At 42.4% G+C, this 22495-nt stretch overlaps 1 protein-coding gene across 1 annotated transcript in view; it reads left to right on the forward strand.

Annotated features, from left to right (window-relative positions):
* hecw2a (HECT, C2 and WW domain containing E3 ubiquitin protein ligase 2a) overlaps positions 1–22111 on the forward strand; it is a 44872-nt gene extending 22761 nt beyond the window's left edge. Inside the window, exons 10-30 of the mRNA XM_069698752.1 lie at positions 731–1124; positions 1640–1732; positions 2681–2831; positions 3186–3292; positions 3586–3710; positions 4487–4672; positions 4875–5009; positions 5961–6063; positions 6178–6274; positions 6533–6616; positions 6960–7042; positions 7529–7649; positions 8637–8750; positions 10057–10209; positions 11085–11183; positions 13323–13452; positions 13653–13799; positions 15880–15994; positions 17662–17747; positions 18046–18158; positions 18923–22111. Coding sequence (XP_069554853.1) covers positions 731–1124; positions 1640–1732; positions 2681–2831; positions 3186–3292; positions 3586–3710; positions 4487–4672; positions 4875–5009; positions 5961–6063; positions 6178–6274; positions 6533–6616; positions 6960–7042; positions 7529–7649; positions 8637–8750; positions 10057–10209; positions 11085–11183; positions 13323–13452; positions 13653–13799; positions 15880–15994; positions 17662–17747; positions 18046–18158; positions 18923–19034 — 2748 coding nt within the window. The 3' untranslated portion in view covers positions 19035–22111. The remainder of the gene's footprint in view (positions 1–730; positions 1125–1639; positions 1733–2680; positions 2832–3185; positions 3293–3585; positions 3711–4486; positions 4673–4874; positions 5010–5960; positions 6064–6177; positions 6275–6532; positions 6617–6959; positions 7043–7528; positions 7650–8636; positions 8751–10056; positions 10210–11084; positions 11184–13322; positions 13453–13652; positions 13800–15879; positions 15995–17661; positions 17748–18045; positions 18159–18922) is intronic.
* Positions 22112–22495: the final 384 nt, after the last annotated feature.

Consider the following 22495-nt stretch of genomic DNA (forward strand, 5'->3'; position numbering starts at 1 on the left):
TCATACTCTGTTTAGTTCATAACACTGTGGCTGTTTACACTCAGCATATTTTACTTCAGATGTTTCCTTCATATATTTCTCAGTTTTTTTTCTATCTTTGACTGAACATGCAGTTCCAACCTGCTCTGCTGTGTTTGAGCGTGACTAGCAGTGCACACATTGTACCGAGCAGCAGCTCCCTTCAGCTGTGTGTCTTGTGATTCTGGAGGCTGTAGGACTTTTATTAAAGGACGCAGCACTGTGATTCTCCACTGCGGCACCATCGTGTCCACTTCCACTGAATCGTCTCATGCAGTCAGTTAGTTCGAGACAACTCCGCCCCTTGTCTCGCTTGACTTTTCCTAGGAGCAGAACGTGAGTGGGAACCAGCGATCTGTATCCACTTTTCACTGAATGTTTCAAACAAATGCTCCGAGATTGTTTCTTCCGAGCTCTCACGCCTACATGTCGGCGAAATATTTGAAGTCAAACTTTCTTTTGTTGCCGTGGTGATGGAGCCACAGCCGCATCAGGGTGTGAGCTGCCTCTGGGACTGACTGACTTCTTGTAATTCACTTTATATTTTGTAGCAGTGGGTGTGGATGCCTCGCATATCTGTACGTGATTCACCGAGAAGATTTATCTCTGTTTTTGGCCACAGTTAAGTGTCAGTGAGATGCTGAGTCACTGTCTTTGTACAATGAATAATATTTTGCTCCTTAGTTTGTGCTTTTTGTTATTTTTTTTGTAGGATACGGAGGAGGGAGCAGAGACGGCCATAGACCCAGGGGGAGCTGCAGAGTCCGCCACCCCACCAACCAGCCAGGCCGTAGATGATGAAGGAGGAGGGCACGCCGCCGCTGCCGCCGCCCCTGCCGCTGCCGCCGCCGCCGCCACCACTGCAGCCGCCGCCACCGCAGCCGCCGCCACCACCGCCACCGCAGCCGTCGCCACCGCCGAGGTTGAAAGAGAAACTCCGCCAGCTGGGGAGCGAGGGGAGGCCGAGGAGATCGGCGTGAGGAGGCTGAGCCTGCAGGCTGCGGGGGGCGTGGCTGAAGAGCAGGAAGGGGACAAGACAAAGCCAAATGAGGTGGCGGGGTCTGTGGATTCAGAACAAGTTACCACGGAAACAGACGGAGAGGAAGGTATTCAGCTTTGAGCAAATCTCAAAAGCATCATCACTGCAGTTTTGGCTGGAGGTTTCAGCCCTCAAGCATGTTTAACTAGCTCTAATAATTTAGTCAATTAATTCTTCTTTGATTATAAAGCATGTCTCGGTGTTATATAGATACTGGGAAAATGTCCAAACACCCAGCAGAACGTGGTCAGCCCGGTCCATTAAGCAGTTTCTGTTTTGCAGATCCTGCAAGCTAAAACACTGAAGAAAGCTTGTGGTTGGTCCGGACATGTGTAACTCAGAAAAGAGTCAGCCAATCAGAAGAGAGGGTCATCTTAAAGGCACAGACATAAAACAGCCTGTTCTTGGTAGCTGCAGAGAGAAGCAGAAGAGAGGAGATTTATAAAACTAAACAGAAAGATTTTTAAAAGCACACAAATATCTTCTTTTTGATATCAACACTGCAAATAAAACACCAAAATGTAAAATACCGGACTTTGAAAACTCAATTCCTTCCATCTTTTGTATATTTTCTGTGCTCAGGTGCTCACGTCAACGGCCATCCTGTGCGATCGCTTCCTTCTGTGCGTCACGACATCCACCGATACCAACGAGTGGACGAACCTCTACCCCCCAGTGAGTGTGCGCGTCTGCATGCACTGTGTTGTTGGTCTACTATTCTGTGTGTATGCGTGTGTAGCAGTGTGTCTTTTTGTTTGTGTGTCTGTCCAACGTCCATTTCTGAGCGAACTCGACAAAAGACGTGAAAATCTGAAGCCCAGATGAACGTCAGAGGATGACCCTCATCGATGCTTTGATTCCTCGTTCTGTAAAGAAACGTAGTCAAAAGATTTGAACAAAGTTATGTGAATTTTTACATTCCTTCTTTACCACACTGAACTGTGACTCCCGGTGTGTCAGTGTCAGTTAATCACTCCGGTTTGAATTGATTAACATTTATGAAGCCCAGAGGAGTATTAAGCTGCTCTGGCTTTTTATCAAGTCCCAACATGAGGTTGATGGTTTTGGTTTTGAGTCAGATTTTTCAATAATATTGGATGAAGTCCTATATTAGTATCAAATTTTAATTGAAAGTATCCATTTTACATAAAAAAACAAAGACTTTATATCTGTGTTTTATGCCATTTAGCAAATGTTACCACGCTAACATGCTAAACTAAGATGGTAAGCATTATAAACACGACAGGACACATTAATTCGATACCGTATATTCAAAGGAAATATTCTTTGCAGCTAGAATAAAAGTCATGTTTCCAATGCTGCTAATAAATGCATAAATTTGATCAAAGAAATGACAAACCATAGGCAGTGAAAGCGCGCTACAGTTTGTAGTCTGGAAGTTGAACAGAGGTGAACTTTGACCTGAGAATCAACCGGAAATGCATGAAATGTATTTCGTTTTGCGCTGGATTCAAAAGACAAAAAAAAGTGGTCTGCAAATGTCTTAATTCAGATTCAGAGTGTTTTCGTTCATTCTTTGCTCGCTCCAATGTTTATTTTCACGGTTATGTGTTCTCGAGGCGTTAAACACCTACCGTGTTTCTGTTCATCATTTTCTCTCAGACTGGGAGGCTCGGATCGACAGCCATGGGAGGATCTTCTTCGTGGACCATGTGAACAGGACGACCACGTGGCAGCGTCCCACCGGACCTCCGGCCCCGCAGGGCCTCACCCGCTCCAACTCCATTCAGCAGATGGAGCAGCTCAACCGCAGGTGGGCTTAGAAAAGAGAAATCATTATGATTCCTTTGCAGTGAGTGTACGTTCAATATCTCACTAAACAAAGGGCCCCCATTATCAGGAGAGGCTTTTAATAGACTAGGAAGCCAAAAGAAAACTTGGTACTCAGAAAAATGTGCTCTGAGACCTATTTTTTCTTGTTATGTATCCTCTTTTAGCGGGACATTGCCTGTGGTTGTCTCTTTGTTTCTTTTCATCTTTTTTTGAGCTAATGTACCTTCGAACAAACAAAAGTATCTGAAGACTTTCAGAGGAGAAGTGCTTCTGTATTTCTCCTCTCCTCACTCCCTGCATTGTGTCCTGTCACAATAAATACTGTGGACCACAGATACCAGAGCATCAGGAGGACCATAACCAACACTGACCGGTCGGATGAAAGCTCAGTGGACCTGCTCCCTGAACCGGAAAGTGAACTGATGCCTCACTCTATCACTGGTTAGTTTCAGTAGACTTATCACACACAACTGCAGAAATAGCACACACAAAAAAAATAATAATAATCAAAACAGCTTTGTATTCATTTTAAAGAAATATTTGTCCAATCAAATGAGTCACATTGAAAATGACTCAAGACTAATTGTCTGTGAAGATGTCATTTTTAAACCCTTCAAATCTTTGTTTAGCACGTTGTGTCCAAACTAATGTCCCGTGTAGTCACGATATGAGCTGCTTCCGTCAGTGTCCCTCTACCTCGAGCTTTGACTCGTATGTGTTCGACTCTGTTGCAGAATATCGACGGGAAAGCGCCGTCGCCCACTCCAGTGGTCGCTCGCGGCTCTCCCTGCTGCTCCAGTCGCCCAGCGCCAAGTTCCTGTGCAGCCCCGACTTCTTCACCGTGCTGCATTCTAACCCTGTCAGTCTGTACTTCTAAGAACCAGCTTTATTTAAAGTTTTCTTTTTTAACTTACAAATGTTACTTACAGAAAAACACACTTTTAAATTGTATTTTAATGACAAAACAGACACATGTTTTACTTACCTCTCGTTGCACTTGGCCATCCACATAGATTTGTTTTTATGTCCAAGGCACATTTTAATAGGTTAATACTGAGGAACTGTTAGATACCACTTAGAGTGGAGACAAATATGTTGCAGTATAGGGTGGTAAATATATTAAAATTATGTTTTTTTTTTTAATCCACTTTTGTTAAATGGGCCCTTTAAGGCATTTTATTCATTAATTTTTAGACTAAACAGTCAGTTTAGACTATAGTCATGTACAGAGCTTTATATGGAAATATGAATATTGAATGAAAGCTCAAAAACACCAAACTGAGGTCAGGGACTTTCTTTAAAGTCCTTGTGGGGTTATGTTTACATTCAGTGAATAGCATTGTGTGCAAACTTGAGCCTCTGTGTTGAAATGTATTTCCTTCCTTGTGTGCGTGTCCATCCTCATGTACTTGATAAACAAAACAGGGAAACACACTCAGGAAAAAAAATCCCCATGATGTGGAGGTGGAAAAACTCCACCGGATATCTATATATTTTTAAACAATACGTTTAATAATAAACTCATCAATTTTTAATTCACTTGAGTCTACATCAAAAGAACACTGACATGAGAAAAACCCTACTCTCCCTGCTGTCTCCCTCTGATGACCTCATCTCTTTGCCCCCTCTGCCCAGAGTGCCTACCGCATGTTTACGAGCAACACCTGCCTGAAGCACATGATCAGTAAGGTGCGCCGAGACGCTCACTACTTCGAGCGCTACCAGCACAACCGTGACCTCGTCACCTTCCTCAACATGTTCTCCAACAAGCAGCTGGAGCTTCCCCGGGGCTGGGAGATGAAGCACGACCACACTGGGAAGGTGCGTAAGCTTGTGCCCCTGACATGTGATACGACACTAACCCTGAAGGTCGTGTGTGCATCCGCTAGTCTCTGCTGTAGTTTTTTCATTGCACCACATGTGAAGGCTTTCTGATGACTTCGTCCACACGTGACCGCCTGGTGTGTTTGTGTGTGTGCGTGTGCGTGTGCGCGTGCGCGTGTGCGCCCGTCTCGATCTTCAGCCCTTCTTCGTGGATCACAACTGTCGCTCCACAACCTTCATTGACCCGCGGTTGCCCCTCCAGAGCTCTCGCTCCACCGGACTGCTGGCCCACCGCCAGCACCTGAGCCGCCAGCGCAGCCACAGTGCCGGAGAGGTGAGAGACTAGCCGCCACTGCAGCACTCCTCACCTGGAGACAACTTTAGACGCTGCAATCTTTACAGGGGCTGGTTTGAAGGAGGGAAATGCTATATTATTATGAGGGTTATTTGGAGTCACAAGAGAGAGTTAATTACCTTTTAGTTACTTTTACCTTCCAATACTTTTAAATCCTTCGTCAACATACTCTCTGTCAAATAAGTGATGATATGTGTCTCTCACTGGCTGATCATTCATGTCTTCCAGATCAATTAAAGCTACTGATAAGCATCACTCAATCACTGTCAAATTAGTAGTGATACCTTCACACTTCTCACCATAAGTAGGTGTGAACATAATAAATAGCTTCTGTTGCCTTATGAATCCATACAGCCTTCATAGTTACCATTACGTGTTCCTGTCAGGAAAACGTTGCACTCAAGTGCTTGTGGGAAAATCTGACATCTCAAACGACAGAAAAATAACCTTTTTAATTCATCAATTACACATAACTATTTCTCAGTTTACCTATAATTTGTCTGCTGGGTTTATTATTATATCATAAATTATCTGGCACCCATAATACGTTTTTGAAAGTGCTTTTTAACAGTCATGTTTGACAATGCTATCACTGACATTAGTAACATATTTGTTTTTATTCCCTCACATGCAGCCATGCAAGCAGGGTGAATACATGCTTGCAGTTTTGTAAACGGCAACAAGTTCAGCAACTGAGAACACACAACAAGCAGTGTAGCTCCAATACATCAGGTCTTAAATATTTATTTACATCTGTACTCTTAGTGACACCCCACTAAATTAGAAAATTGTAGGATGCAATATTTTGCGAGATAATTTGCGTCAGGTGTAAATGTCAGAGTCAGATTTGAAGTGAGTGTTGGCCGACGACCAGCAGGTGGACCGGTCTCAGAACTAGGATGTGACCTGTAGTGCTTACTTTTGTCACAGGTGGTGGATGACTCTCGCCAAACCAACCCGCCCGTCATGCCCCGCCCCTCCAGCACCTTCAGCGGCTCTAGTCGAAACCAGTACCCGGACGTGGTGCCTGTGGGTAAGTCGGGCAGGCTGAGGTGTACGCATGTACTGTATGGGCACAAGAATAAAATGGAAACACACGAGACACGTAACGCACATCTTTGCTTCTCTCTTCTTCTTCTTCTTCCAGCCTACAATGACAAGATAGTGGCGTTTCTACGGCAACCCAATATCTTGGAGATACTGCAGGAAAGGCAACCTGAGCTTGCCAGGAACAACTCGCTCAAGTATGTCTATCTTCCCATTTAAACATCCCTCGCTCTTCCTCGCTCTTCCTCTCACTCACCCCCATTATCATCATCATCAGTCAACCTGAACACACAGTTAACCTTCAATCTTAATAGATTGTGTCTCTTTAGCCTCTGACGCGTGTGTGTGTGTGTGTGTGTGTGTGTGTGTGTGTGTGTGTGTGTGTGTGTGTGTGTGTGTGTGTGTGTGTGTGTGTGTGTGTGTGTGTGTGTGTGTGTGTGTGTGTGTGTTTGCAGGGAGAAGGTGCAGTTCATTCGCAGTGAGGGAGTCAACGGGCTGGCTCGCCTCTCGAGCGACGCTGACCTCGTCATGCTGCTGAGGTGAGTCCTGCAGGTGGGAACTGGGACTGATGGTCTAAACTAGAACCACTAATGCAATACAGTTGTTCCAAATTGCCACCTGACGTCACCTTTAGAATGTTTTCCCTTTAATTAAACATACGTATGCTCATGTACACATTGTAATTTGAGCTTTAAGTAGTATTTACAGTAATGATAACCTGCTGAGTCATGCTTTGTCATTGTTTTGTTTTTATATAAACAGCCAGCGATATTGTTCCATGACTTCTCACACTCGTGCATGTGAATGTGTGTGTGTGATGTGAAGGTGCTCTGCAGTGTGTGATTTCCTCCGTGTGGCTCTCTCTCTCTCTCCTGTCGCCAGCTTATTCGAGGAGGACGTGATGTCATACGTGCCACCGTTACTCCACCCAGGTTACTGCATCTCCTCTCCACAGAGCTCCCCTGGTGAGTCTGTGTCTCGCTCTCTGTCTGCAGTATCCTTACAGGCATCATGCTCATTTTCTTTACCTTTATTCAGTCCTCATCTGGTATTACTAGCAACGTAAACGTCAGTGTTTTCTTCTCTGTATGCTGACTCTACCTCTAATCGTGAACCAAAATACAGACAGATGAAAGAACGTGTATTCATCTCTCCCAAAAAAAAAAAAGGAAGCTTTAACTGTCTGATATGAAATAAAAATCCAGGATTAACCTCCATACACAACTACCGATTCTGTGATTGCGCGTCTATTCAAGCTTTGCACAATTTCCGCCAGTGAACATTAAAATTTCATTTTATTTCAATCCCCTTGCTGCTGTTTTTAACCCGTCTCTGACCCCCTTTGTCATCGTACCTCTGTTTCGCCCACTGCTTGACATTCATTGTACATTATTTTTCCCCCCTTCTATTTTTTTTTTTTTGTGTCCGACTCTCTTGATTTATTTTCTCAGGCACCCAGCGAGCTAATGCCCGAGCTCCAGCTCCCTATAAGCGAGATTTTGAGGCTAAACTGAGGAACTTCTATCGTAAACTGGAGACGAAGGGTTATGGGCAGGGACCGGGGAAAGTCAAGTAGGTTTAAACACCACATACGTTTGAATTGTCTTAATAAGTGCTGATTTACAAAAGAAGCTCCAGCTGCGTAGGCTTTTCTAAACCGAAAACAGGAAGTGGTATATTTTATTTTTCAGGAGGCAACAGAAAATAAAAGAAAGAAAGCATCCCTTTCACAAATCAAAATGTATTAAAATACATCAAACTAAAGCTCATGAAGAAGACACGATGGTACTGATGCTCCATCCACTCTCACCACACTCCTGTAAAACTCATATTCCTCCGCATACAGGCCAAAAGAATGTTTCTTGATGTATATTTTGTGTGATAGGTCTCATTTCTCTGTGCCACAGGGCTCTACTGTTGTCCAACATCTATTAAAACACACGTGAGCGTCACTCCTGTGCTAACTGACGTGCTCCTTCATTAACATGAACACATACGCTGCAGTTTATTTCCACTCAATCCCACAAACACGTCCTGCTGTTGTAAATACTCACGAGGGCACCGGGTGGGAATCAATCTGCTACTGAAAATTGTCTCCGGCGAACGCAGCACCTCCTCCTGTGTGATTAACATTAGCTGGAAGCTACAGTGTCCAGCTGCTTTAGATTTACATCTTCAGTGTGAATGAACAGGCTCGGGGCTAAAGAGCCACATACATCAGATTACTTTCAGGTTTTTGGGGGGGATTTGTTGATGCCATTCTTTTCCTCAACTATTAATTTTTTTAGTGTAGTCAAAGTTATTACATATTGCAAATTATTAGCAAATATGTTTTCTTTAGTTGTGTGTGGCGCAGCTACCAAATACTTGTTTCTTTCCCTGAAACTGAGGTAAACTCTTTGGCATTAATCTAAATTAGAAAAGAATCGTGTACTAAGTATTGACATTGTACCAGATGACACTAAATAATATAATATCATGATGATCATTCTTAAATCAGAGGTATCTGCTGTTATATTATTGAATCAGTATGTTTTTTTTTTGTGTGTGTGCTGCCAGGCTCATCATACGCAGAGACCACCTTCTGGAGGACGCCTTTAACCAGATCATGTGCTACTCCCGTAAAGACCTGCAGAGGAGTAAACTCTACGTCAGCTTTGTAGGCGAGGACGGGTGAGAAAGACACTTTTTTATTCCCGCCTCATTTCCACCGAAGCTTAGCTTAAGCTTCAAAATGTATTAATTCACACACATCCGATGCCATAAATCCACAGTCTTTATGTGAATGATAACATCTTGCAGCTATTTACTTATATACAAGGATTTAAAAAATAAATAATTATTTTGAATAGTTTAATTATTAGCTTAATTGTTATTATTTATTTTATATTTGAATTAAAATCCACCTCAAATTTCATCTCAATTTCACTTATTATGAATGCTGTTGTATGGACTGTGAACCCGGCATATTATTAATAATAAAATAATAATAAACTTTATGTATCGCTTTTCAAAGACAGTTTTACAAAGTGCTTGACAGACATAAGAACTGAAAATACAGTTAAAATATAATAAAATATACACAATGCAATTAGAAATAACAAATATTATGAATCCCAATATCAAGAATAAGTAAATGAATAAAAGCATAAAACTAAAAAACTCTGATTAAAAACTCTGAGGTAGCATTCCTGATTTCCAGCAAAGGGTTTTTTACATCTTATTTACTTTAATACTTTAATTTTGGAGCCCTTATGAAAAACACCCAGCCACCTTCTGTCCCAAGCTTTTATGTCTTATCAGCATAAAAATGTAAATACATACTTGATTTGCAGATAATTTGATACAGTTGAAACATGTAGATACAGAAAAGTAAAGGCCCCAGAATAGATCCTTGAGGAACACCGCAGGGAATATTTGCAAAGCTAGAAGGAACATACCAAACTAACAATAATAATAATAATAATAGTAAAGATTTCCATAAGATCCTGGTGGAATAAAGTCATGTTTGTAGATTCTGAATTTTGACAAAAAATGAAACTTTAATCGTCAAGTTACATCACTTCAAATTAAACAAAGGAGAAGGAGTTCCTTAGGCGAACAATAGCTATCTGTGATTGGTCGTTTGGTACATTAGCTCCTCTGTCTTGCTACTAGTTGGTCACCTTAACGTGCTGCTACTCAAAGTCAGTCCAGAGATCAACACAAAAGAATATTCAATGAGAAACTCTCTAAAAGACAGGAAAATAACTAGCGTTAAGTTTGCAACACACCCTTAGTTATCACTTAATTTGATTATTTTAAGTCCTTTTCTGGCTTCAAATGCACGAGGGTCAATGATTGTGGAGGTTTATCTTTGTTGTAATTCACGCTTCATGTCCTACACCTACATTGCTCCTTGAAATCCCTCCTCGACTGCACAGTAGTTGCAGAAAAGCAGCAGGTTGCCATCTATTATTATGGAGTGTGTGTGTTACAGGCTGGACTACAGCGGGCCCTCCCGGGAGTTTTTCTTCTTGGTGTCTCGAGAACTCTTCAACCCGTACTACGGACTGTTCGAGTATTCAGCCAACGACACATATACAGTCCAGATCAGCCCCATGTCTGCCTTTGTAGACAACCACCATGAATGGTGAGCTTTCTATCAATCCGTACTCTTCATCTGTATGTTTGTTGGTGCCACGTCTGCTTCTGCGCTGACTGTAAAGTGTTAACGTCGTCCGCCCTGACTGCTGTGTGCTGATCCTGAAACGGAAGCAATTTGCAGGATGCCGTGTGGAAATTTTGATCTTTGGCTGACCAGTCGATTTATGGCCTCGGCGATGGTGATTGGATGGATGGCCGTGTGGATGGATGGATGACCAGACTGATGAATGGATGAGTAGACTATTAGACAGGAAAGTGATCACAGCCCGAACCGAGCAGAAGAGGAAAACAGATTTAGTACCGTGACGTCAAATCTTCAGGGGATTGTTTGTCACGCTGGACAAAACTAGAGGAAGAAAATTTGAAGACTGTCAAGTCAATACTTCTTTTTCTTGTAGAGACAATGTCTGATGTTAGAGACAGACAGGTTTGAGAAGCGTCTTTAAAGTGCGAGGTCGGTGATGATGAAGCTGTACAGCTCCTCATCCTCCCTGCTGGTTGGGCTTCAGCGCTGTTGTAACTCAGTGCCATTTTCTCAGTAAATCTCTGGGATTCTGATTTCTTGTCATTACCATGTAACCATCTGGTGCGTCTGCAGTCGGGAAAGTAAGCTTTACATTGTACTTAAGCCTGCCTGGTAGATACGACATGAAATGCATCATGGAAAGTACTCACAAGCTGTCTGATTTGTTTATTCAGCTGCCAGGAAAGATTTAAAATCTGTTTGCAACAGTCTTCAGAAAGAGTAAACCCACATCATCTGGTATTCACCGTAGAAACTTTATCTGTGAACTGATTTGAAAGCACTGATGCTCTGATGTTGACACCTATATTTACCTGTATTTTCCATGTTGTATCCAGGTTTCGCTTCAGTGGGCGCATCCTGGGGCTGGCCCTGGTTCATCAGTACCTGCTGGATGCCTTCTTTACCCGTCCTTTCTACAAGGGCCTTCTTCGCATGTAAGTCTCCTCAGCCTGTTTCCCACTGGCTTTCTGTTTTCAAGCTCCTTTTCCTCCACATGGTACGGCCATAGATTGTATATAAAAGTGTTCGTAGCTTCCGGATCTGAAAAATGAGGCAGATGCAGAAATTCCTTAAACTGCAATACCACCGAGTGCCACTAGAGGTTGGCTCCAAAAAGCCTCCGACTCCGTAGACTCCCTTTTAACTTCTCTCATTAAATTCAAAGTCAGTAAACATTTTTCCTAGAGTTATCTCAGTTTTGCTAGCTAAATTCACTCCTTCTTGTTAGTTTTCTGGCGGTCCATTTGAAAATATTCCCATCATTAACTAGAAAATAAGCCTCAAAAAGCTTGGATTTTAGGGGCGTGTCTGTTTGATTGACAGGCCTGCGGTGCAGTCCGATTACAGCTATTGGTGGGCGGGACGTAGTATCGTCGGGTTTCCAATCATATAGGATATCAGATCCACCGCTCGCTCCCCCCCAGCTCGTCCAAATATGGTCACTTCCTGCTCCAAACCGCTCCAAACTAGCAAGATGGCGCCGGACAAATCCGAACTCGAGGCTTCATTAAAGCAGTTCACAAACCGACGGGTGACGTCACTGCTGGTTGCCTTGCTTGGGTACAGCTCGACTTGAGACGACTTCCTTTTTCTTTTTTTTTGGTACGTCCTCCGTTGACATGACCACTGATTGGTCACAGAGAATCGTCGCTTGAATCATCACTGCATTATCAGTGTGCAACAAACCCACCAGCCGAGCTACTTTAGTGGCCAAACCGCGGGTGCAGGAGTTCCTCTGTTTGTTTACTGGTGAAAAGATCCGGCACGTGTGTGCGTCATGTTTAAGACGACATCACAGTAGTTGCACAAGGCGTCCCCGTGACGACAAGCTACAATAAGGAGGCCGCTACCTACGATAAAAAACGAAATCCAGAAAAGTACGAGGTGCCAAAAGGTGAATGGAGTCCAGTCGAGTTGAGCTGTTTGTTGTGGAGAAGCAGCCTGCAGGGAACGAGCGCTCCCACTCGTACCCTCCCTCACGAAGCCACGTAGACCTGCTGAGAATGTGAAAGTTTCGGTCAGATGCTCTCAGTCAGCAGCTGGCTGCGTTTCATATCAGTAGGAGCAACACCCTTATTAATAGCTTCGTCCAAGCAACCTTAAACTGTGGCAAATGTCTGCACAAAGGACAAATGGTTATGTGATAATATGAGTTTTTAATCTCCTCAGCAACAATGATCCTTTGTTGGCTTCATCATTATTGTGCAGATTAACATTTATCAAACAAAAAGAAATGTGTTTTGTGCAATGAACTGCTTAACTGTAGTAAAGAAAATGGATATCAAACTATGCATGACAGTTTATAGAATAATTAAAAAAACACCCCTTATAACTTTAGATTTTGCTTATTAATCAGCATTTCCAGATGGTTTTTCTTTAGTAGAAAAAGTTTTCCAGGCGATTGTTGTCTTTGCTTCTTTACTTATTTGTGGTGCATAAGTCACCAAAATGTAAAGACATACAAACCAAAAGAAAAACATTTTACAAATAGCTAACTCCCTGTCTCCATGGCAACACCATACTTCCTGTTTACATCATCTAATGCGGGTTGGAAACAGTGGTGGGATAATATCTGACTATTTTGTATTTATTTCTTACAAAAACTTTACTACGTGTATCGTATACAAACAGCAATGGATGACATTTTTGTGTCGCCTAACTTATCCTGAAAATAACAACATAATACCTTTCTGATTAAGAATTGTAATAAACGTAAAGATACAGAGAGAAAAAAACAGCTAGATGAAGGGTCATTTATCTTCATACAACCTGAGTTTAGCCCAAGATATTGTGCTGTAAGTTCTGACTTTTATATATTATCCTTGTGTCTCGATAAACAACTCAACTCTGTCAAAACTGAGCTGGTACAGCTCAGTTTTTTTAATTTTTTTATGATGATGCCTAATAAATTAAACCAAACATATTTGCTCGCTTGCTTTCTTCTGCTGTTATACATGAAACAATTAACCTTCAACCTCACCCCTTACGATGAAGCCGTGGTTTATGAGTAGGCCAGCCAATTGATACCTCGATGAGCCCTCTGTGACCTCTTCGAAAACCTCCCATTCACGCAGCCCGTGTGACCTGAGCGACCTGGAGTTCCTGGACGAGGAGTTCCACCAGAGCCTGCAGTGGATGAAGGACAACGACATCGAGGACATGCTGGACCTCACCTTCACCGTCAACGAGGAGGTCTTCGGACAGGTGTGTGTGTGTGTGTGTGTGTGTGTGTGTGTGTGTGTGTGTGTGTGTGTGTGTGTGTGTGTGTGTGTGTGTGTGTGTGTGTGTGTGTGTGTGTGTGTGTGTGTGTGTGTGTGTGTGTGTGTGTGTGTTTGACTGAACAAGATGAGTCTTCGTGCGTTGTGTTTAATTTGTGACCTCTCGTGAACCCTGTGATTGTGCAGATAACCGAGAGAGAGCTGAAGCCGGGCGGGGCTGGTATCCCCGTGTCAGAGAAGAACAAGAAGGAGTACATTGAGCGAATGGTGAAGTGGCGTATCGAGCGAGGAGTGGCCCAGCAGACGGAGAGCCTGGTCCGAGGTTTCTACGAGGTACGGCACAGTTACACAGGATATAAACCGTAGTCAGCTGCCCACACGGCTGGTTTTTACTTAATCTAATCGATCCTCATGTTCACACGCTGTCTTTAACCTCTGCTATTTTCAGGGTAATTTCACCGCTTTCAATTTTAAGTTCATATCTTGGTCATTATAGGGGCTAACCGTCCATGCCATATCTTGTTTTTTTTTTTTTTCAGAACAGTCGAGGTTATTTAGATCTTTCATCACTTAATTTGATAATACTTAGAGATTTTTTTTTTTATTAGCCAAGACCAAAAACAATCGCCTTATGAAATTATGTTTTTACATGTATCTCACCAGAAAACGCTGTCAGTAGAGATATATTTTTATAGTTGTGTAGAGCAGGTGGTTTAAAATCTGTCAATATCTAAACCACGTTTGTAGGACACTGTATGACTTAGCAGTTTGAAAAAATATGTGCTCAGTGCCTGACAGAAAGTAAATGTCTGATGACTCTGGGTGGCCAGGGGCCCCGAACCAGGGACTCACACTCAGGACATACGGCCCTGTGATATATGCTAATGACTTGTTTGGCAGGTAGGCCTGCAAATACGTTATTATTATTATTATTTTTTTTTTTTTTAATACAAAGTGGAATATAAAGCCAGAGACAGTAGAGGGGTCAGCTGTGATTTCAAAAGTGGACTAGCACAAAACACTTTGTCGCACAGACAAACGACAGATATCATCAGAAAGGGTGAGTTCTGCTGTTTATTTTGAAATACAGTACGTTGTGAAGCGATCGGCACTTATTGGGAATTATTCAATTAAGAGTAGCGGGTGTGGAGATGAACGCAGCGCTTCAGAGCGTAACGATCTCTTCTAAGTTTCGTCAAACAGACGAGGCTCTGACATTTCTGGTTCTGAGGGTTAAAGATTGTGTTTCCAATATGAACGATGAGGGATAAAACCCAGTCTTTCACCTGAAATCGTACTGGAAAGGATCTTTTGCCGGTATGAACAGTACAAATGATTGAAGAAACAAAACCTTGTGAAAAAATTGTGAACTTCTCCTTCATAGCTCATAATGGCTCTAATATACTCTGTGACAGGATGGTTGATTGATATCAGTGGCTCAGTGTGTCTGCGTCATTGCATTCACTTCCTGGATATTTGTCTTTATTTTTGTTTTGTGCCAGTAGAAACCCCGATTGACATCTGGCATTTGAAAAAACAGCTAATGTCACAGAAAGGCTAAAAATACAAAGGAGCAAATGACAAAGTAGGATTGCATTTCAGTCAATTATGTTGTGGTACATTAACTTTTTACTGGTCTGTTTATCTTAAGCAAACTTACTTTTTTTTTGTTATTTTCATTTGGAACAAAAACCTATTATCTTATGAAGCATGTTTACATGATGTTCCCATTTTAACAAGGGTAAGAAGATAAAAGAATAAAGTAAAAATAACTTAAGAGTACACTGTGTAAATAGTACATATAAAAACATTAAATAGAAAACATTGCAAGGGGTATTTTTGAAGACAGATTTAAATCTACATTTTTTTGTTTCTCTAAATTTACATATTTTAATGGTATTGTAGGGGTGAAGATGAAACAGACGTGGTACCTGTTCCATCCTGTTATGGTTGCAGTAAATGTGCTGAAACTCTACTGACAGCTCAAATATTAGTGAGAAATCTGGTGAGGAAAAGGGATGTTGGCATCTGAGCGTGTGACAAAGTGAACTGGGACTGGACTGGTGTTTATGTTCAGCTGTTTCCTGATGTGTTGAAATAAATAGTACAAACCGAGCCCGCGCTGAAATCCCTCTCCTGGCAGGATGAACGAACATCGGGGTCGTTGAGGGCTCTGGTTTTCTACACAACTTGACAGAAACTTTTCCCACAATAATGAGTCACAGTGAGCCTCCACGATACATCATCTACTGTATCTGCGCTGTCTCTGAGCTCCCAACACGTCAAACCATCCGATGTACTGTATGTGGGAGGCCTCTGATAAATAAATAGACTGTACCGTGTGTTTCCATTTGCGTTCGTGTGTGTGCGTGTGCGTGTGCGTGTGTGTGTGTGTGTGGGTTGTGTTTGTCAGGTGGTGGATGTGCGGCTGGTGTCCGTATTCGATGCCAGGGAGCTGGAGCTGGTGATCGCCGGCACTGCGGAGATCGACCTGGCCGACTGGAGGAACAACACGGAGTACAGAGGAGGTATGTGAAGCTTCAGGAGAGCAGAGATGCAGATCAAAGTGTTTGTGGCACAATGACGGCAACGTGAGAAAACACAAGCTCTTTTTCTGTTGCCGAAAACAAATTTTAAAAACACGGCTTTTTGAAGTTTATTGTCTAATTAATGAATTAATAAGGATTATTTCCCAATGGACCACCAGAAAACTAATAAGAAGGAGCGACTTTACAACACCGAGATAACTTGTGAAAAAAATTTATTGACTTTTTTATGAGACTAGTTGAATGTGAGTCTATGGAGCCGGAGGCTTTTTGTTGTCAGCCACTATTACAAAAAGTCAACTCGGTGGTATTGCATCTTAAGGCACTTTGGCATCAGCCTCATTTTTTAGACCCAGAAGCTGCGTCCATTTTTATATAAAGACTATGAACCGGAGGAAGTTGAGACTTTTCTCCAAACTTCTACTTGGTTTAACTTAATACCTCTTTCACGAAGAGTTGCTGTGTAGTTGCTTGCAGTAGCTGCTGCTTTGTTCTCCTGCTGCATTCTAAAAAAGATCATAATAGAAAGGCTTTATGAAGGGAAGACAACGGGACGCTTTGGGTTACAATGTAGCTCAGTCAGTTAGCAGCACAGCACTATTGTTAGCCGGCATAAACAGAGTTTTGATGTTTCTGAAGTTTCTTTCAGGGAGAATCAGTGTCAAACATAATTTTTGTTTATTTTCACAAAGAGGCTTAAAATAGAGACTTGGATATTTTAATTAAAATCAATTGACATCTGTTAATCAGAATGGGAGGGGGGGTGTTGAGCTATCAAAACCAGCTCTCAGCACAGGTTCAGGAGACGGACGACTTTTCCATTTTTGTTTTATCTATAGGCTTAAAAATGTGCTTTTTCCTAGCCTACAATCAGAGGAAAGCTGAGATGTGCATTGATCACCACCCAACCCTGCTCTCTATTGTACCCCACGCATTTAAAACTTTTGCTGTTGCTTTATTATTTCTTTTATTTTCCAAACTCGTATTATTATTTATGGTTATGTCTTTCAATGCACTTTCAAAATGCATAACATCAAAAAAAAAAAAACAATGGGTGTACTTTAGCTTTACATCTCTGGCCTTTTTTGTGTTTGTTTACACTTTTCTTCTCTAATTTTTCAATTGAATTTGATTCATTTAAAATGGTAAAACACTCTTTTTCTTACGATACAGTAAATAATGACTCTTGAGTTTTAAAAATATCTTCATTACCAATATAACAACTATATTAAACTTCACTTTCATGTACTCTCATAATGAGTTTGAAACTTTTGGAGTCGGTGCTTTTTAATCATTGTGATACATTTTGTGTTCAGAAGCGGGATGAAAGCGCCGGTATCCATCCTTTATAAGAGAGAACACATTAAAAGGCTTTTTACGGGTCCGGCCAATGGAGTTGAAAAGCCGCCAGCAGCTGGAAGACAAGGCAGCTCAAACTGACAAATGGCCATGACTCAGTGTCAGGCTCTTTTAATAGAGGAATCGACTGAGATGGACAAAACTGCTCCGTCCATTAAACATCAAACGGCAGCGCCCGTTCAAATAAAAAAAAAATCACAGCGGAGAAAGAGAGAGAGAGGGAACAAGGGACGGAGGCCTTATTTGTTATTCATCTGACTCATGCACAATCATCTTCTATCTCCCCTCAGGTTACCATGACAACCACATAGTGATCCGCTGGTTCTGGGCAGCTGTGGAGAGATTCAACAATGAGCAGAGGCTGAGGCTGCTGCAGGTAGGGGGCACGTGGGGCGACCACATGAGCGCAGGCTGCCCCCGTGTGGAGGCTGGCTGCTGGGTCGTGTTCACTTCATTATATGATAGTGGTGCAGCTCTTAGCTTGCTAATTGTCTTCAAGGCTGCAGAAAGATGGTATTTCGATTTGTCTTTTTTGTAATTACATTCGTTTGCATGCTGTTTTCTTGTTTAACAGAAACTGTGAAGAAAAAAAAATCAAATTTCTGAAAATTCTAATTTACATCAGTTTTAAGGATAATGACATAACAGGATTTTTGAGACTTTCCTCTCTTCAGTTTGTAACAGGCACCTCCAGTATTCCCTACGAGGGTTTTGCTTCTCTACGAGGAAGTAATGGACCCCGCAGGTTCTGCGTGGAGAAGTGGGGAAAGATCACCTCCTTACCCAGGTAAGATCACCGCCTGATGGGACGACTGTCTCTCTAAAGTGTATTACCAGGGAGAATGGGTGGAGGGTTGTGCTTTTTTTAAATTTAATTTTGTAAAAGTGTTTCCCAGCAAAATGAAATGTTCCGTGTTAAAGCAGATTCTGAATGATTTAGTGTGCACAACGGATCATAATAGTTTGTTTGGCAGCGTACAGAGGACAGCAATCCTTTCTCCTTACTTATTCAATACAGCCATATTATTTTAACCTGCAGGAGGACGGTGTTACATTTTATCTCAAGTCAAATAAATAATAATAACAATAATAATAAACTTAATTTGCATTCCGCCCTTCCTACACAAAAAATGCAGCTCAAAGTGCTTTCCAGCGAGAAAATTACATCGAGTGTTCAACATAAAAACAGATATAAAGGAACATAAAAACATGTTAAATTTAAAGATGTAAAAATGAAATAAAATGCATAAGAACAGATAAAAAATACAACACAAGACATTAATAAATAAATAAATATGTGACATCAATGCAACTAAAAAGTGAAGATTAATCTTCTCTCTTCGATGCAATAATGTTGCGCGCATTCTCAATAAAACTACTAAAGATGAAGTGTGACAGCAGATCCCCGACTGGATAAAAGTTACTGATGATCCATTTGAACCATTTTTAATTGAAATGTCTTTTTTTTATTTGACTGAGGTTAAAGAATAAAAACCTCACAGATGAGTCATCTGAACATCCGTCTGATAATGTTTCGGTGTGTCTCCTCAGGGCTCACACTTGCTTTAATCGTCTGGACCTGCCCCCCTACCCCTCCTTCTCCATGCTCTACGAGAAGCTGGTGACTGCTGTGGAGGAAACGAGCACGTTCGGCTTGGAGTGACCTCGAATCGGCCCGCAGCCAGGTTTGAACTCGGGAGAGAGAGAACCATCTGGGAATCCGTGTTTCTAACTTAAGAGAGAGAGACATGGACAATAAAACTAATATCCTCAAAAGGCAACTAACCCCCCCCACCCCACCCACCCCGTGGATAATGCTGCTGTTTTTTTTCCGACTGGCTTTACATCCCTCGGCACGCGGGCTCCGATTCTTTGCCTTTCTCTCTATTGTTTTCAATCGAGCAAACGCCTTCGGGAAGAAAGACGGAGAATCGGAGAGTAATCAGAAAGGCTGTGCGGTACGATTTCTTGTTTTCATGGTAACCTTCGTTCACTGAGCCACATGTGTGCTTTATCTCTTTAGTTCATGGCCTTGGTTACCTCCCACTTCCTCTTCTTCTTCTTCCTCTTCCTCTTGAAGGAGGAAGACCTCCTTCAACCTGCACCTCAGAGACAGCTGCTCAAAAATCCACCAAGCTCCCTTTTCCCTTCTCTGGACCTCAAAACTGTGTTCGTCCCGCACTGGGGCTGCAGTGTTATAAACTCAACACACACATGAATCACTTTTTGCACAAACACACATAAACACATTTTCTTTGTATTTCCAGTGCAAACCAGTGTTTCCCCCCCGAGATTTTTTTTTTTTTTTTACTAGTGTGGAAAGATGTGACATTTTAGCCTTCGGACTGGATGTTGGCTGGTCCTCCCTGCCTGCGTAACGGAGGGTGTGTGGGGGTGGGGGGGGCACTGGTGTGCACGAATACACGCTGATAAACCAACACGAATCAGTTGTTCAAAGACTGAAAACACACTCGTTTTCACAGTTTGGATTCCTGAATAAGCTGGACGACGATTCACAAACCGACGGTGGTATTTACGGACGTGTCGGCGACCCGTTGCGATGTCGACGGCAGGTTCTGGTCCGGACTGTTAACCTTCAATAGTGCGACTTCTTCAGGGCTCTTAACCGGAGCTCAAACGGAAAAAGACACACCAGACAAAATGCAGTCCTGTTTCTGCATGTACACGACAAGGATAAACCAGTATCACATGCATACAGTATTGCAGCGTGAGCCTTGCACCTTCGGGTGCACTTCCAGACACATTTACTGACGCTCCGGTCAGATAGAAATGCAGGGTTCATGTCGTTCAAACACATTTCTCATGAGCACTTTCTCACAGACGAGATGACGCCCGCTCGTAAGTACGACACACACAAGGTCCTCCTCACTGATGTAATCCCCTCCCACACAATGAAAGTGATGAATGTACCAAATCAGTGACTGAATGTACGAAAATCTCGCACAGGCCGAAGAGGAGACACAGGAAATCAAACGGTTGCTGGAGGAATGAGGAGGCGCTTTGCTTGACGTTGGCACCGGAGCGGGCCTCGTCAGCTTAAAAGGAGACGAGCCCGGTCATGGTCGGATATTTTTTTTTTTAGTGCCTCTCGGGTCTTCCTGAGCATAAAGTGATCATTTCAAAAGGGAAGTTTGACTCGTGTGTAAAAAAAAATGTGTCACAAATCAAAGCTGGGGAAACTGTAGGTTTAAAAACAATCTTGAATCTCCACAAGGGGGCGATAAGGTGTTCTGCCATTACTGCAGCACTTAAATCAAAGAAGCAGTGATTTTTGTCCTCACTGAATGACCTGCCCAGAGGTGACAGGAACAAACACCGGCCTTGATGGCGGTTTGGATTATTGTACAAGAGGACTCGTTCATGTCGAGTTCATGCCAGACAAAAGAGTTTTGTCTCAAAAGCATGTGATAAAAACATTTCTGTCACTCTTTATAAGTGTACAACCCAAACCCCCGAGGACCGCTTTCACTCTGTCTGTCTAACACTCTCCCACATGCACACACATGAAAAACACACATGCTCATTTTCTACGGGGTGCATGCGAGATTACACCTACTGTACAAAGTCCTGTCGGAGCTAAACCACAGGGGCTGGAACAGTAGTAGAGAGGCCCCACATATGTGAGATGTGGAGGCAGACTTTCGTGTTCCAGACCCCCGTCCTCCTCCCAGCCCCAATAATGCATGCAGGATCTTCCCGGTGAGCTCCGTGAGCTGCGCCCGGCAGAGACACCTAGGTGGCGTTGTGTTATAGCTCGATATTGCATGCTGAAATAGTGCAACACACTGTCCTTAATAGCTTTTTTTGCATGAGGATATTGCTACCCATTCAGACAAAAGGGGGCGAGGGAGCTGGTAAAGTTGTGTCACTTTGGTTGTGGTGCTCACTCGAGGCATGCGGCCTTATGCTTACCCGACACTGTCATACCTTGAGTGTTAAAGCTCATGGGAACAAAGTGTAGGAAGTAGGTGCTTTAGTTAGTTTTAGCTCTGGGAATGGACAACGTGTGAATGCGGTAGTTTGTTTTTCTTTATGACAGTGTAACGGCGAGTATCTTGGCAGCATGTTTCTACAATGTTGTTACTTTCACATGTGCGTGTCTGCCTATCTTAGTAATAGGTCATGGTTATGGTTCATTGCCGACGAACAGGCGATGAATCAATAGGGCTGTTTTGATTTTGTGAAACGTGAGAGCACATGTACGTGTACCATGTGTGCAGTCCTGTTTGTCTCTTTGTATATAAATGTATACTGTATGTATGTCTGTCTGTCCTGTTGTGTGTATAAATATATATTTTGCACCGAATGTACCAAAGGTTTGGGGCTTGCGAAGTCAACCATTAGGCCTGCTCTCTGTTTCAGTCTAACAAAACTCCTCCCACGTCTGGCTTTCTGCCGAATCCTTACAGAGCATCACATCATGTTTGCTTGAGAGGTAGATTTGTGGCATGGGCGACACCGCTTCACGTTAGGATATACACCACCTGGTCACTTTGACATCACCCATAAAATGAGGCTTTTCTGGTGCAGAGCATTGGTAAGACTGGCTACTCCGCTTCACGTCCATATGAAGACATCCGCGCCTCTTGTCTTTCCTTTTTCATTTCTGACAGGACCGGCTCCAATTTTCAGAATTCCACTCTATGCAAAGCTCCTGTATGTGTGTCTCCATTTCACTCCAATGATTGTAATAAAAAGAGAACAAATGGCAAATTTTGATTAACGACACATGATCCTTATTTGCTCATTCAATTGGTTCAAAACTCTTGAAAAGAGTATTGTCCGTTTAGTAGATTATAAAACCCGCCACTCCTTGATTACACAGTCCTCTCCTGAACCCAAAGTCCGAACCTTTTTGAGCCAGTTAGGTAAACAAGACTAAATGAAAAATAGGAGAAATTAACTAAATAAAAACGTTAAATATAGTATGTGGTGAAATATATTTAAAAAATATATAAAATTATGACACACTTACCTAATACATTTGTGATTGCATGGTTCTATGAAAAGTTGCAGTGACGGTTTACCATCGATGCTGCGGTAAGATCCCTGTGCGCTCCAAATGCTTTGCTAGATGTTGATAAATTCACAGTGGATGGATAA

Source organism: Brachyistius frenatus, unplaced genomic scaffold (genome assembly GCF_029030835.1).
Source record: "Brachyistius frenatus isolate BFR_SWC_R1_liver_20210118 unplaced genomic scaffold, ASM2903083v1 Contig_28, whole genome shotgun sequence".
Classification (NCBI taxonomy): Eukaryota; Metazoa; Chordata; class Actinopteri; family Embiotocidae; genus Brachyistius; species Brachyistius frenatus.